The sequence below is a fragment of the Carlito syrichta genome, unplaced genomic scaffold (genome assembly GCF_000164805.1).
Source record: "Carlito syrichta isolate Samal-C Ts95f unplaced genomic scaffold, Tarsius_syrichta-2.0.1 Scaffold309854, whole genome shotgun sequence".
Classification (NCBI taxonomy): domain Eukaryota; kingdom Metazoa; phylum Chordata; class Mammalia; order Primates; family Tarsiidae; genus Carlito; species Carlito syrichta.
Window position 1 is genome coordinate 107,000 of NW_007253950.1, and position 14,279 is coordinate 121,278.

A 14,279-nucleotide genomic window follows, 5' to 3' on the forward strand; every position below is an offset into this window, starting at 1 on the left:
AAGGCTGAGGCGGAAGGATTGCTGGAGCCCAGCAGGCGAGGCTGTGGTGGCCGGAAGCGGCCACTGCACTCCAGTCTGGGCGACCGAGTGAGACTCCAACTCAAAAAAAAAAAAGAAAAGAAAAGAAAACCTCAGGCTGTCAGTTTTTCAGTTGCCTGAGTGTTTTATATTCTATGGAAAGTTTCCAAAATTTCCTTCCTCTTCTCCCCTTTTAGATTTTGCTACAGGCATGAGGACCATTATGTCCTGATACTGTTTCTCATTGTTTCCATACTTACTTATTTTTTTTTTATGCTAAGCAATCTTTAGCACAGGTACTTATGTTAGTATTCTCTGCTTATGCTAGTATGAAGAAAAGTCACACTGTAGCTGCTTAGGCAACTTTTGGTGGCCAAACAACAGCTGAGTATAATTATGAATCACGTACATTTTTTCTTTCAGGGATGGCCTATGTATGCACAGCTACTGATTGATTTATTCAAGTACTTAGCGCCTTTCCTTAGAAATGTGGAACTCACCAAACCTATGCAAATCCTCTATAAGGTAATTAATTTGGATTCATAAATTAAAATAACTTTCAGAGCTAAAAAACATTCTAACTAGGAATGAGGACTTACTTTGTTTTTATTAAGCTTTTAAAATATACATACATAGAAGTGCAAAAATCAAATGTACTTGTATAATCAGCACCCATATCATAGAGTAGTTGTATGTTCAACTTTAGTAGATATTCCAATTTTACAAACATTTTGTACCAGTTTACTTTTTGAGTCTGGGATCTCTCTCACTCTGTTGCCTAGGCTGGAGTGCCGTGGCATGATCATTGCTCACTGCAGCCTTGACTTCCTGGCTCAGGTGATCCTCTCATCCTGGCTTTTGAGTAGCTGGGACTACAGGTGGGCACAACTATGCCTGTTTAATTTTTTTCTTTTGAAACAGATGAAGTTTCACTATGTTGTCCAGGCTGGTCTCAAACTCCTGGGCTCCAACAATCCTCTTGCCTCCCAGAGTGCTGATTATAGGTGTGAGCACTGTCCCCAGCTCAGTTGACACTTTTCAATAGCACATCAGAATTACTGTTTTCCCCACATACTTGCTATATCTGGTATTGTCTGGTTTTCGTTTTAGCCATTTTGGCAGTTGTAGAGGATTTCTTTTTCTTTTCACTTTTGAGGATTTCTTTTTCTTTTCACTTTTTCTCCTGAGCTGGGGTGTCACTCTTTCACTCAGGCTGGAGAGCAGTGGCACAATCACAGCTCACTGCAGCCTTGACCTCCTGGGCTCAGGTGATCATTCTGCCTCAGCCTCCCGAGTGGCTGGGAGTACAGGTGCGTTCTGCCCCACTAGGCTAATTTTTCATTTTTTGTAGCAATGAGGTCTCACTGTATTACCTAGGCTGGTCTGAAAACTCCTGGGCTAAAGCAGTCTTCCCATCACCTGTCTCCACCTGAGTGGAGATTTCAGATGTGATCCACTGTATCTAGCCCTTGATAATTTCAAATACCTTCCACTCTCACAATTTGCCTTTTTACTCCCTTAAAGGGGATGGGGAAGTGTGTGTCTTTTGAGGAACAGAATAATTTACTGTAGCCAGAATTATCAATTTTTTAAACTTTTATTAAAAGTTTTTTTGTGATTTGTATGAAAAATGTTTGTGTGTTTCAAAGTTGCTAAGGTCTCCCTTCATCCTAGCTCTCTCCTCCCCTATTCTGTCCCTCTCCTTGATCATCCTAGCTCTCCTTCATCCTAGTTCACACCTCCTTCATTCGGTCCCTCCCCGCCTTCATCCTAGTTTACTCTTCCTTCGTCCTAGCTCTCTTCTTCTGGGGAAGAAAAAAGTTGCTAAGGTATTCTGTATATCACCTATGTATCTGAATTGTCAAATTTATTAGCATAAATTGTTTAATATTTTCTTAATCTATTTTTCATGATTGTAGGATCTGTAGTGATAGCTCCTTTTTCATTTCTGACATTAGTAATTTCTGTGCTTTCTCCATCATTCTTGGATAGGGTTTATCAATTTTATCAATATTTATCAAGAACTATTTTGCTTTTATCTCCCCCTTTTCAGAACTTTAAAAAAATGTTAATTGGTATGTATTCTTTTTATTCTGCTTGGTTTTCATCAGTTCTTTTTTTTAGGTTTTGAAGACAGACAAATCATTGAGTTTTTTTGTTTCTTGTTTTAAAGGTCCGGGCTCCTGTTCTAATATATTCATTTTAAAGCTATAAACTCCAGATGCCTATATTTTTATGATTCCTAGATGGAAATATTTGATAAATTGCCTGTGATATTGTTATTGCTAATTAAAGCCTGTAACCTTTAAAAATAACGTTAAGTATACTTTTTGCCTTTTTAAAAGCTAGTATTAAGTTTATCATAGGAAAGTTGTTACTCCCTTTACTTAGTGTGAAAATGATTTTCTTGTTTTTTTTTTAAAAATAGGGCACCTTAAGAGTGCTGCTGGTCCTTTTGCATGATTTCCCTGAGTTCCTTTGTGATTACCATTATGGGTTCTGTGATGTGATCCCACCTAATTGTATCCAGTTAAGAAATTTGATCCTGAGTGCCTTCCCAAGAAATATGAGGCTCCCAGACCCATTCACTCCTAATCTGAAGGTAAAATTCCAAACAGTTTAAGGAAAAGTTATGTCTTAGCATTTTATAAATAGTTAATTAACCCCCTTCTCCCCGTCATACACAGGCACAGTGACCTGTATTTAAGAGTACTTTCTGGGGCAAACAATCATATTGTTGAGCCTGATAGAGTATAATATTGCTGCTATCACTGTTGTTGGCTAGTTCACAATATTTTTCTAATTGTTAGCTTTCATAATTAATTTTGGTATTAAATTTAGCTGTATTTATAGAACCCCAACCTAGGTGTTGAGTTTGTCATATGCTGGGTGCACCCCACATAGCAAAAAATTGCAGAACAAACAGACCTTCGCATTGCCTATATTTCACAGGTGTTTTGTGTGTGCGTGTGCTTGTACAGTCATCCCTCGGTGTGCTGCTATCCCTCGGTTTTCTCAGAATTGGTTTCAGAACTCCTTCAGATACCAAAATTTGAGGTTGCTCAAGTTTCTTATATATACAATTTTTAAATCATGTCTAAAATACTTATGATACCTAATACAGTGTCAGTGCTGTATAAATAGTTGTTTTTTAATTTGCATTTTTTATTGTATTGTATTAGTATTGTCTCTTCTCCCACCCCCCCAATTTTCAGTCTGTAGTTAATTGGATGTGGAACCTGAGGATATGGAGGACTGACTATAGTTTAATTTGTTGAAGTAAAAGAGAGAATTATAATCACACTACTTTGACATGACTGCTATGTTTTTTTTCTTTTTCTTTCTTTTTAAAAAGTGATGGAATTCTCACTATGTTTCCCAAGCTGGCTACTCACAGTCATGATCTTAGAGCACTGCAGCCTCAAACTCCTGGGCTCAAGCGATCCTCCTGCCTCAGGCTCCCTAGTAGCTGGGTCTTAGGTGCACCTTACTGTGCCTGGCTATAATTTTTATGTATTCTCTGTTCCTGTTTTTCTTTCACATGCTTTTTTTTTTTTTTTTTTTGAGTTGGAGTCTCACTGTGTCCCAGACTGGAGTGCAGTAACTGCTCCCGGCCACTGCAGCCTCGACCTGCTGGGCTCTGGCGATCCTTCCGCCTTAGCCTTCCAAGTAGCTGGAACTACAGGCACGCACTACCACGCCTGGCTAATTTTTTATTTATTGTAGAGATGAGGTCTCACCAAGTTGCCCATGCAGGTCTTGAACCCGCGGGCTCAGGAAATCCACTCACCTCAGCCTCCCAAAGCACTGGGATTACAGGCTGAGCCACTGAGCCTGGCTGCATTTTTTTTTTTTTAAGTGTGATTTCTTGTTATGCTGGGACTTCCTTTCAAAGATTCTTGATGAGTGAGGAATCTCATCCTGGACTCTTACTTTTGAAATGCAAGTCCAGGGAAAACAAATTAGTGATGCAAACTAGACCTCTACACAAAAAGCACTTATCTTGTCTTTAGAAAGGAAGTACACTGTAGAATAAGAAATTTCTATCATCTTATAAAGATTCTTCTAATTAAAAAAAAGACGGATTAATAAAAACGGTAGCTCTACTCTTTGAAGATATTTTTAGAAAAACAATTCTATCACATTCTAGCATAGATACAGTTTGCTGTTAACTCCTATAAATGATTCTGATTGTGATTCTTGGATTTGTCTGTGGCAGGTGGACATGTTGAGTGAAATTAACATTGCACCCCGGATTCTCACCAATTTCACCGGAGTGATGCCCCCTCAGTTCAAAAAGGATTTGGATTCCTATCTTAAAACTCGATCGCCAGTCACTTTTCTGTCTGATCTGCGCAGCAACCTACAGGTTAGTTGGTTTGGCTGCAATTCAGCTATCTTCCTTAGAAAGTACTTTCTATGTATGTCCTGTGTGTGGCCCATTAGGAAGTTAGTTGTTTCAACTTGATTTAAAGATTTTAAAACATACTGTTATTTCTGTCCGTTGGGCAAGCTTAACTGGATTTATATATTTCACTAGTTAATTTTATCAGTAACAGAGTGCTATAGCTTTGGATGAGGCAACCAGTGAATAGACTGGGTTTCTGTAAGAATAGACCATTAATAGCCAGTACCTATTTGTACTTGGGAGGTTTTTCTTAGTAAATGGATTCCGGTTTAATTTGCTGTGTAGAATGACTTGAAGCTGTATTATCCTTAGTGTCTTTGTATACCATGCAACCACACAACTTTCTCTCTCTCTAAATATTATGATTGGGAAATTGCATATTTTGAGCATAAATTTTACTTTAGAACTGTGCTATTAGCACAATGATGGTAATCTGTTAAAGCTTTGGCTTCCTGTGGGAAACCATGCTTCTCTTGTTGATACATACAAGCACCCTTTTGGGGCATCCGTGTGGTTGTCAAATAACCTCACAAATTCAGGCAAGCCTGACATTTAAATTGCAGTGAATGTTGAACATTTCAACTTTTCTGTGAAGGCATAAGAAGGGTTTAGAAACATTGGTACTAGCATCAGTCATCTTCATGGGATAAGCTTTCTGTTTTGTTCATTTAAGGTGTCCAATGAGCCTGGCAATCGCTACAACCTCCAGCTCATCAATGCACTGGTGCTCTATGTAGGGACTCAGGCCATTGCACACATCCACAACAAGGGCAGCACGCCTTCAATGAGCACCATCACTCACTCAGCACACATGGATATCTTCCAGAACCTGGCTGTGGACTTGGACACTGAGGGTGAGTGTAAAGTTTGCTGTGCTTTTTGCCATAGTCTGACCACAAGAATGTAAAACTGCTTTAAGCCACAATAGTGAAAAAATGTTATGACTGTATATTTATAGGTTGACTGGTTATGTAATGTTTAATGCAGAAAATACAGTCAGAATTATGCAGACTCCTGTATCAGTTAATATTGTGGTGGTGGGTGTACGACTACAGTTTTTTAGTGTGAAAACAAATACATTCCTCTTAAAAATGGACTCATGTTACATTGTTTTGTTAGTCTGCCTTTTACAAGCATTTATTGGTGCCTGTTTGCCAGGCAGAGTGTTAAATGTTAGTTGTATAAAGATTAATGAATAGGACCCTTCTGTCTGTTCCGCAAAAAGGTCACAGTATAATTCCTGTTGCAGGTTGTAGCTTTGCTGCTTGAGCTACATTTCTTTGTATATACGTCTTATATAATGGAGACCCCAGTTAGGTGCTAACTAGCTGTACAGTCCTGCTCATTGTAGCACATATCATATACTTGAGAAAGACTTTTGACTTGGGGGGGTCTCATTGTTGCCCAGGCTGAAGTACAGTGGCATGATCACTGCTTATGAACTCCTGGGCTCAAGCAATCCTTCCATCTCAGTCTCCCAAAGTGCTGGGATTATAGCTGTGAGCCACTGTGCCTGGCTAGGACAACTACTTTTACTTTGCTGTGGATTCTTGAGAGACAGATTAATCTTGTATATATTTGGTATGCTTATATGTAAAAAGGATTCAAGACAGCTTAAGGTCAATACCCAGAGCTCACTGTGATAGACTTAGATATGAGTAATATAAAGCAGAGGCAGCCGGGCATAGTAGCTCAAGCCTGTAATCCTGGCGCTTTGGGAGGCCTAGGCGAGAGGATTTCCTGAGTCCAGGGGTTCAAGATCAACCTGGGCAACTTGTTGAGACCTCGTCTCTACAATAAATCAAAAAATTAGCCAGGCGTGGTGGCACACGCCTGTAGTTCCAACTACTTGGAAGGCTGAGGCGGAAGGATCCCGCCTGAGCCCAGCAGATCATGGCTGCAGTGGCTGTGAGTGTGCCACTGCACTCCAGCCTGGGTGATAGAGTGAGACTCCAACTCAAAAAAAAAACCCCAAAAAAAACCTCCCAAAAAACAGAGGTAGACCACCAAATCCAGTAAAGATAATATTCAACATAGTTTTTACTAGTGGTTCTTGAAGCATGGTTTGGGAACCCTTAGATGTCCTCAAGACATTTTTATGAGGTCAAAACCATTTTCATGATAAAACATTTGCTTTTTTTTGTTCTCATTCTGTCATGAGTGTGCAGTGGAATTTTCCAGTGGCTGCATGAAATATAATACCGCACCAGGTTGAACACAGAAATAGAAACGAGAATCAAGTGAGATAATAGAGATTTGTAAAATATAAAAACTTGGTGACACTTTTCAATACTTTTTGTTTGTTTGTTGGAGTTGGAGTCTCAGTCTGTTGCCCAGGTTGGAGTCTCAGTCTGTTGACACACTCATGGCCACCCCAGCATCAACCTGCTGGACTCTGGCAATCCTTCTGCCTCAGCCTTCCAAGTAGCCAGAACTACAGGTGCGCTACCTTGCCTGGCTAATTTTGTTTTGATCTTTATTGTAGAGACAAGGTCTTGCCAAGTTACCTAGGCTGGTCTCGAACCTGTGGGCTCAGGCAGTCCACTCGCCTCGGCCTCCCAAAATGCTGGGATTACAGGCTGAGCCAGTGAGCCCGGTCTCAGTACATTATTTGGAAAATATTTAATTTCTAATGTGGAAATTATTGAAATAAAACCCACAGAAATAAAAACTCTGGGCTCCTGAGAACCACTGGTTTAAATTAAACATTAATTTGAAAACCTCTGTCAGAAATCCAAACCCTAGCCAGTCCGAACTATGTGTTGTCTTCCCATGTTGGCCTTTCAGAGCAAGTCATCACTAAATCAAGGCTTCTTAATCTCTAGGTCGGTATCTCTTCTTGAATGCAATTGCAAATCAACTGCGGTACCCAAATAGCCACACTCACTACTTTAGCTGCACCATGCTGTACCTTTTTGCAGAGGCCAACACTGAAGCTATCCAGGAACAGATCACAAGGTGAGAGGTTTATTTTTTAAATACTTTGAAGTAATACCACCCTCCCCTTTATTTTGAATTCTTGGGACTTTTTCTGTGCATTCATTGTTTAGTGAATATCTTTTTTTTTATTTTTATTTTTTGAGTTGGAGTCTCAGTCGCCCAGACTGGAGTGCAGTGGACGCTCCCAGCCACCGCAGCCTCCACCTGCTGGGCTCTGGCGATCCTTCTGCCTCAGCCTTCCAAGTAGCTGGAAGTATAGGAGCGCGCTACCACACCCGGCTAATTTTTTGATTTATTGTAGAGATGAGGTCTTGCCAAGTTGCCCAGGTGGGTCTTGAACCCGCAGACTCAGGCAGTCCACTCACCTCAGCCTCCCAAAGCGCGGGATTACAGGCTGAGCCACCAAGCCCGGCTGTGAATATCTTTTACATGTCCAATATGTATATGTTACATGTGGGATATAGTTGTGATAACCAGTTGGGTGATTCCTGCCCTCCTAATACAAACAGAATTACAAATCATAATTCTTGCTAAAATTAAAAGTAGTTTACATGAAAAGGCCCATTTTGATTAAAGGTCAGGAGCATCTCTGAGAAGTTGGCAGCCTTTTTAGCCAGTTCTAAGTTATGCAGGCCTATAAAAGACTATGTTAAAAACCATAGACTTTCCCTTATTACTTTTGGGTTGAAAGATTTTAAGCAAACTAGTAGGATCATACTTAAATTTTCCTAATAATTAAATAGGAATTGTTGCAGATTGCTTAGACTACAATACAGCGTTGGAGAGATTGGCAAATAGTAGAGTCCAGTGAGATATCTACATATACTTTATTTTTTATTTTTATTTTTTTTTTGAGTTGGAGTCTCACTGTCACTCAGACTGGAGTGCAGTGGCTGGTACCAGCCACCACAGCCTCAACCTGCTGGGCTCTGGCAATCCTTCCACCTAAGCCTTCCAAGTAGCTGGAACTACAGGGGCGCGCTACCGTGCCCAGCTAATTTTTGATTTATTGTAGAGATGAGGTCTCACCAAGTTGCCCAGGTGGGTCTCGAATCCGCGGGCTCAGGCAATCCACTCAACCTCAGCCTCCCAAAGGCGCGGGATTACAGGCTGAGCCACCGAGCCCAGCTTACATATACTTTAAATGTTGAGCTGGACTTCTAAAACCTAGCCATTTGCCTAGGCTGCTAAATATGGTATTCTTTAGATTTGCTTACAAAATTTAGATTTATACTAAAATTTAACATTTTACTGTTGGATGCCTAATGTTCCATTTTGTTCATGATTATATATAAAGCTGCAGTAAACATCTTTGTACTTAATCTTTTGTTTTTATGCTTCCTGTATACTTCGTAGGTGAAAGGATATGAATATTTAAGCCAATACTTACTACCATTCAGAAAAAGTTTACCAATTTACACATTCACTAACAGTGCTAGAATTTTTGTTTTGTTTTGTTTTTTTGAGTTGGAGTCTCACTTGGTCGCCCAGACTGGAGTGCAGTGGCCGCTCCCGGCCACCGCAGCTTCAACCTGCTGGGCTCCGGCGATCCTTCCGCCTCAGCCTTCCGAGTAGCCAGAATTACAGGTGTGCGCTACCACGCCCGGCTGCTTTTTTGATTTATTGTAGAGATGAGGTCTCGCTGCCCAGGTGGGTCTCGAACTCGCGGGCTCAGGCATTCCACTCACCTCAGCCTCCCAAAGGCACGGGATTACAGGTTGAGCCACCGAGCCTGGCAGTACTAGAATTTTTATTTCCTACTTCTTCACTTTCACTGATTATTTGTTCTTGAAGTGGTTGCTTTTTGTGGGCTCTGTGGACTTATGTGGCTCCCCTAGGCCGACACCCCCGCCCCCCCTTCTGAATAGTTCTGGGATAGATGCAATTGTCTTTATGTCAATACTTTGTCTTCTAGGGCTCAGTAAGTAGAAGAGCAGGGATTCAAACCAAGGTATTCTAACCAGAATTCATCTTCATTATTCATTAGCCATACTATATTGAGTATAGCAATTAATCCATCTGTCTTTACTAAAGGGTAAATACTTTTGCAGATGGTTTAATACTTAGGGAAAGAGAAGAAAGGTAATGGAGGAATGGTCAGGAATTTGTATGTTTCTCTGCCATTAACTAACCCTTTCTCTCCTTTTCCAGGGTTCTCTTGGAACGGTTGATTGTAAATAGGCCACATCCTTGGGGTCTTCTTATTACCTTCATTGAACTGATTAAAAATCCAGCGTTTAAGTTCTGGAACCACGAGTTTGTACACTGTGCCCCAGAAATTGAAAAGTGAGTTAAAAGTAATTTTTAATTGTCTAGGAATGAGACAGGAGCATGAAATCACTTTTCTCTAGTTTGACTTAGTGATTTGTAGCTAAAGCAAGTGAGATGCAGGGCATTGTTAGGCCTGAACTTTTCTCACAAATTTGTAACTCATTTTTCAGGTTATTCCAGTCGGTCGCACAGTGCTGCATGGGACAGAAGCAGGCTCAGCAAGTAATGGAAGGGACAGGTGCCAGTTAGATGGAACTGCATCTCCATTGTAAATGTGTCAGCCTGGAGGTCCTACTGCCCTAAGTTCATAAACTGACTGAAGAATCCTTTCAACCCTACCTGACTTTCCCAGTCCTATGGTTCTCGGGTATCTGCCCCGGCTGTTGTTGGGGTCAGCCTCCTGTCTTATGTGGGCACGTTCCAAAGTTTAAATGCATTTTTTGACACTTGGCCAAAATTTAGAAGATGCTGTGAATATCATTTTGAACTTGTGTAAATATATGAAAGAGAAAACCTCTGTCTGGAACTTCTTGGGTTTGTGTACTATCTGGTACCTTGTAATTAAGAGGCTGCTGATGCCATATACACGGAGTCTGCCAGCATAACTCCATGTCTTGACATTCTTGGTGACCCAAAGAAATAGCAAGCTAACCAATTTAAATATTATGTAACCTTATTTTTTTTAATGTGGACAAGGGACCTTGATAATCACTAAGTTATTAAGAATGTAGATATGCTAGAATTTGATATGCCAAGGAGTATGGGAAGGGCTCATGATAGGGATCTCATGGATTTTTATTTTGCCTCTCTCCAAACCCATTTGAAAGCTGACTGCAGAGCAACAGTTATAATAGCTTCTCACTTCTGTTGGAGAATGTACACTTGGCCATGTGAAACAGGGTCAACTGTTTTTATAAGGGGAAACCAGACTGTGACTAAAGATCTCCCTCATCCCTCTTGTGACAAAAGAATTTCTTGTGGAAAAAGGGAACCAAATCTCATGAATTGCCCTCTCCCATCTCCCCCTTCTGAATAGCTGTACAGGCCGAATGACAAAGTCAGAAAGGACCAATACAGCCCCTTTTGTGAGGATTTTGAACGTTTTGTAAGTGTATTGGCTCCTGTGTTGTATCCTGTGGCTTTTCCTGGGCTTTAGCTCCCCTACCTGTATGTGTGTGCATACTGTAGTTAAACATTAAAGTCATGACAGGCATGGAGCCCACTGTGCCTTTCTCAGTAGCAGCAACCAGTGCTGGTGGTGAGGCAGGTAGATAGCTCAGAGCTTGGGATCATTGGGAAACACCAGCTTCTTACTGAAAGGCACATCTTTCCCACTATTAAGCTGGCATGCTTAATAAACAAGAAAGGAAATTTTTGCAATGTTCTTTTCCTGTTCCCTTTTCAAAGAAGAAAAATTGGCAGAGTAGTTTTCTTTGGTTAAACTGAATTACAAAATGCCCAGGTTTCTTTAAAATCCTTTACCTTAAGGTATTTTTAAAAGAAAATGAATGGGTATAAATATTTTAAAACGTATCCACTGTTAGAATTTACCTCACCTGTAATGACTGCCAAGTTTTATGGCCAGAAAAGACAAAACATTCAGAATTTTAAATAGCTGAAGTTCTATGAGTGGTGTCTTAAGGTTTATTCCCTGGACGAAGTAAGTTGTACCACTAGAGCAAGCTCCAGACTGCTGACTTATATAATTTTGGGTGGATTTAAAGCAGCCATAGTGTCAGTGACACAGCTTATTAAATCCTCTAAGAGTCTTTCAAATAAAGGAGGTCCGGGCTTTGGTTAAAATAGGACAAAACAGAATGTGTTCTTAAGTAACAACCAGCAGTGATTCCCAAGTCATGCAATCCTTACATCACCTTAACCTCAGAGCTAATCCTAGCATGACATCTTTGCTACATTTCCTTTTGGTATTTAATAAGGAAAAAAGAAAACAAATTTTCTTTATTTTCAAACAATATCAGCTTAGAATATAAGTTCTTATTGCTGTTCTTCCGGCAACAGGGAACCTGCTAACTTGTTAATTCCAATAACTGATGTAAGATCATCTTCTGACCATAGCGAACTTGTAAGGCTTGCTGCTCCCTCCAGCTGAGTTTGGCATAGACCTCCTTATTATTGAGTAAATCTTGCTCAGTTTTTAAGTCTGTGGCATAGTTTTGCAGGGTCAGCAGAACACTGTTTCGAAGAAGCTGTTTCCATGATGCTCTGAGCTTGGGGATATTTGTGATTGCTAGGCTGCACTCTTCTCTTTTATCATCTTCCAATCCATCTTGGTCCTTAAACTCTCTAAACTCCTCAGCAGGCATGCACAGTACCTAGAAGCAACCACAGGGGCCCTTTAAAGATTAGGTTGTACTACTTGTATATTTCTGAAATTGATTTACAGGAAACCCAGCCTATTTAAGTGTTTCCCCGACGTTCCACCTTTCCCCCCCTCATCTTCTCGTTATTTTGCTCCAAATACTTAAGCTATTTTTCACTATGGCAGTTATCAGCCCTTTACCTTTAGTGTGGTGATCAGTTCTTCTTCAGTCAGCACCTCCTCCCGCCCAATCACAAAGGCTCCCTCTTCCCCTACCATCTCCAGTTTGCATAAGAAATTCCAGCGTTCACACAGTAGGAGCCTTTCAGCTTCAACTTTTGTTCCTGTGAAGTTAACACAGGGAAGTAGCATGCTATTAAACAGTCTCAGTACACCCAAGGGTTCATTTTTCCCGTAGTCTACCACCTAGTCTACAAGTCAACTGCTGTCCAGGCAGAGCCATTTAACCTGAGGCAGGTATAGACATAGCCAGCAGTATCAAAAGGTTGAGTTAATGAAACACTCACCCTGTAATGCTGCTTCACGAACTGTCACCATCTGAATGTCAGCTGTGTCATCTGTGTTGTCAGGATATGGTTCAACAAAACCGTACATATGAATCAGTTGCCAATTAGCCATTTGTCCATAAGTGTTGAAAATCTCATGGCCTTTAGGAATGGTCTGAGTGGCTACCATCCGAAGGTAATTCTGAGGTGAAAAGAAGAAGCTGGGGCCATGCCTTTCCCAGGCCAGCCCCATGAAGACTACTGCCTTCAGGAAGAGCCTCCAGCAGGGACTGATGTGCTATCTACCAAAGTTCCACTTTCATTTCCTGCTAGACCCTGTACTGTAGAATGAAAGGATGAGGCTATTTATTTTATTTATTTATTTTTGAGTTGGAGTCTCACTCTGTTGCCCAGACTGGAGTGTAGTGGCCGCTCCCGGCCACCGCAGCCTCAACCTGCTGGGCTCCGGCGATCCTTCCGCCTCAGCCTTCCAAGTAGCCAGAATTATAGGCATGCGCTACCACGCCCAGCTGATTTTTTGATTTATTGTAGAGATGAGGTCTCGCCTGCCCAAGCGGGTCTTGAACCCGCGGGCTCAGGCAATCCACTCACCTCAGCCTCCCGAGGCTAATTTAAAAAGGTCAGCTCCATGTTTTATTCAGTGATTCTGCAGAGTCATCTTCAACATTTAAAAAGCTGCTAGCGGCAGGGCTCGGTGGCTCAACCTGTAATCCTAGCACTTTGGGAGGCTGAGGCGAGGGGTTTGCCTGAGCCCACGGGATTGAGGCCCACACGGGCAACTTGGCGAGACCTCGTTTCTACAATAAATCAAAAATTAGCCAGGTGTGGTAGCACGCGCCTGTAGTTCAGGCTACTTGGAAGGCTGAGGCGGAAGGATCGCTGGAGCCCAGTAGGTCAAGGCTGCGGTGGGGCCGGGAGCATGCCACTGCACTCCAATTTGGGCACACTCCGGGCCCCACCCCACAGAGTGAGACCAACTCAAAAAAAAAACAAAAAACTGCTAGCTTTGCTGGGTATGGTGATTCACACCTATTATCCCAGCACTCCAGGAGGCAGAGTGAGAGGACTGCCTGAGACAAGCCCTGGCAACTTGGTGAGACCTCATCTCTACAACAAATCAAAAAATTAGCTGGGTGTGGTGGCATGCACCTGTAGTTTCAGCTACTTGGAAGGCTGAGGTGGAAGGATTGCCTGAGCCCAGCAGGTCAAGGCTGTGGTGGCTGTGAGCTTGCCACTGCACTGCAGCCTGGGCAACAGCATGAGACTCCAACTCAGAACCCCCCCCCAAAACTGCTAACTTCACAAATGAAACTAACCATAGCTCAAGGTAGGAAAGACAAATGGAGGCAAGGGTTAAGAAATAGCCATATTTGCTAATTTTTAATTCCTAAAACGTGTCTTTTCCTGCAGCTTTTCATACAGAATATAACTGGTATAAACCCAGCCCTGAGATACATCTGGACTGTAAAACCCCCTCAGCCTCCCCCCATAAAAAATACCACCACCACATAGTTCTGGCTTACTGACAAAAGCAGGCAGCAAGAAGTGACACATGGCTATGCAGACCATTCCCCCCAGTCACTAGCACCAAATACATGGTAGTATAGTTTATCAGAGGATTAGCCACAACTTTGAGGACATTAGAAAAGATAGCTGGGCTCGGTGGCTCAGCCTGTAATCCCAGCACTTTGGGAGGCTGAGGTGAGTGGAATCCCTGAGCCTGCGGGTTCGAGATCTGCCTGGGCAACTTGGTGAGACCTCATCTCTACAATAAATCAAAAATGAGCCGGGCGTG

General features: G+C 41.8%; 2 protein-coding genes across 4 annotated transcripts in view; one reads left to right on the forward strand and one right to left on the reverse strand.

Moving 5' to 3' along the window:
- CNOT1 (CCR4-NOT transcription complex subunit 1) overlaps window positions 1-10,163 on the forward strand; it is a 100,361-nt gene extending 90,198 nt beyond the window's left edge. For all 3 annotated transcript variants that reach the window (XM_008068000.2, XM_021717540.1, XM_021717539.1), the window contains 7 exons: window positions 442-543; window positions 2,447-2,620; window positions 4,238-4,387; window positions 5,100-5,280; window positions 7,252-7,384; window positions 9,518-9,652; window positions 9,808-10,163. In XM_008068000.2, the coding sequence (XP_008066191.1) occupies window positions 442-543; window positions 2,447-2,620; window positions 4,238-4,387; window positions 5,100-5,280; window positions 7,252-7,384; window positions 9,518-9,652; window positions 9,808-9,886 (954 nt within the window). In that variant the 3' untranslated portion in view covers window positions 9,887-10,163. The remainder of the gene's footprint in view (window positions 1-441; window positions 544-2,446; window positions 2,621-4,237; window positions 4,388-5,099; window positions 5,281-7,251; window positions 7,385-9,517; window positions 9,653-9,807) is intronic.
- A 1,394-nt stretch (window positions 10,164-11,557) lies between these two features.
- The window catches only part of SETD6 (SET domain containing 6), an 8,788-nt gene continuing 6,066 nt past the window's right edge, over window positions 11,558-14,279 (reverse strand). Inside the window, exons 4-6 of the mRNA XM_008068040.1 lie at window positions 12,485-12,665; window positions 12,159-12,301; window positions 11,558-11,970 (exon numbers count right to left, since the gene is read on the reverse strand). Of these exons, the coding sequence (XP_008066231.1) occupies window positions 11,665-11,970; window positions 12,159-12,301; window positions 12,485-12,665 (630 nt within the window). The 3' untranslated portion in view covers window positions 11,558-11,664. The remainder of the gene's footprint in view (window positions 11,971-12,158; window positions 12,302-12,484; window positions 12,666-14,279) is intronic.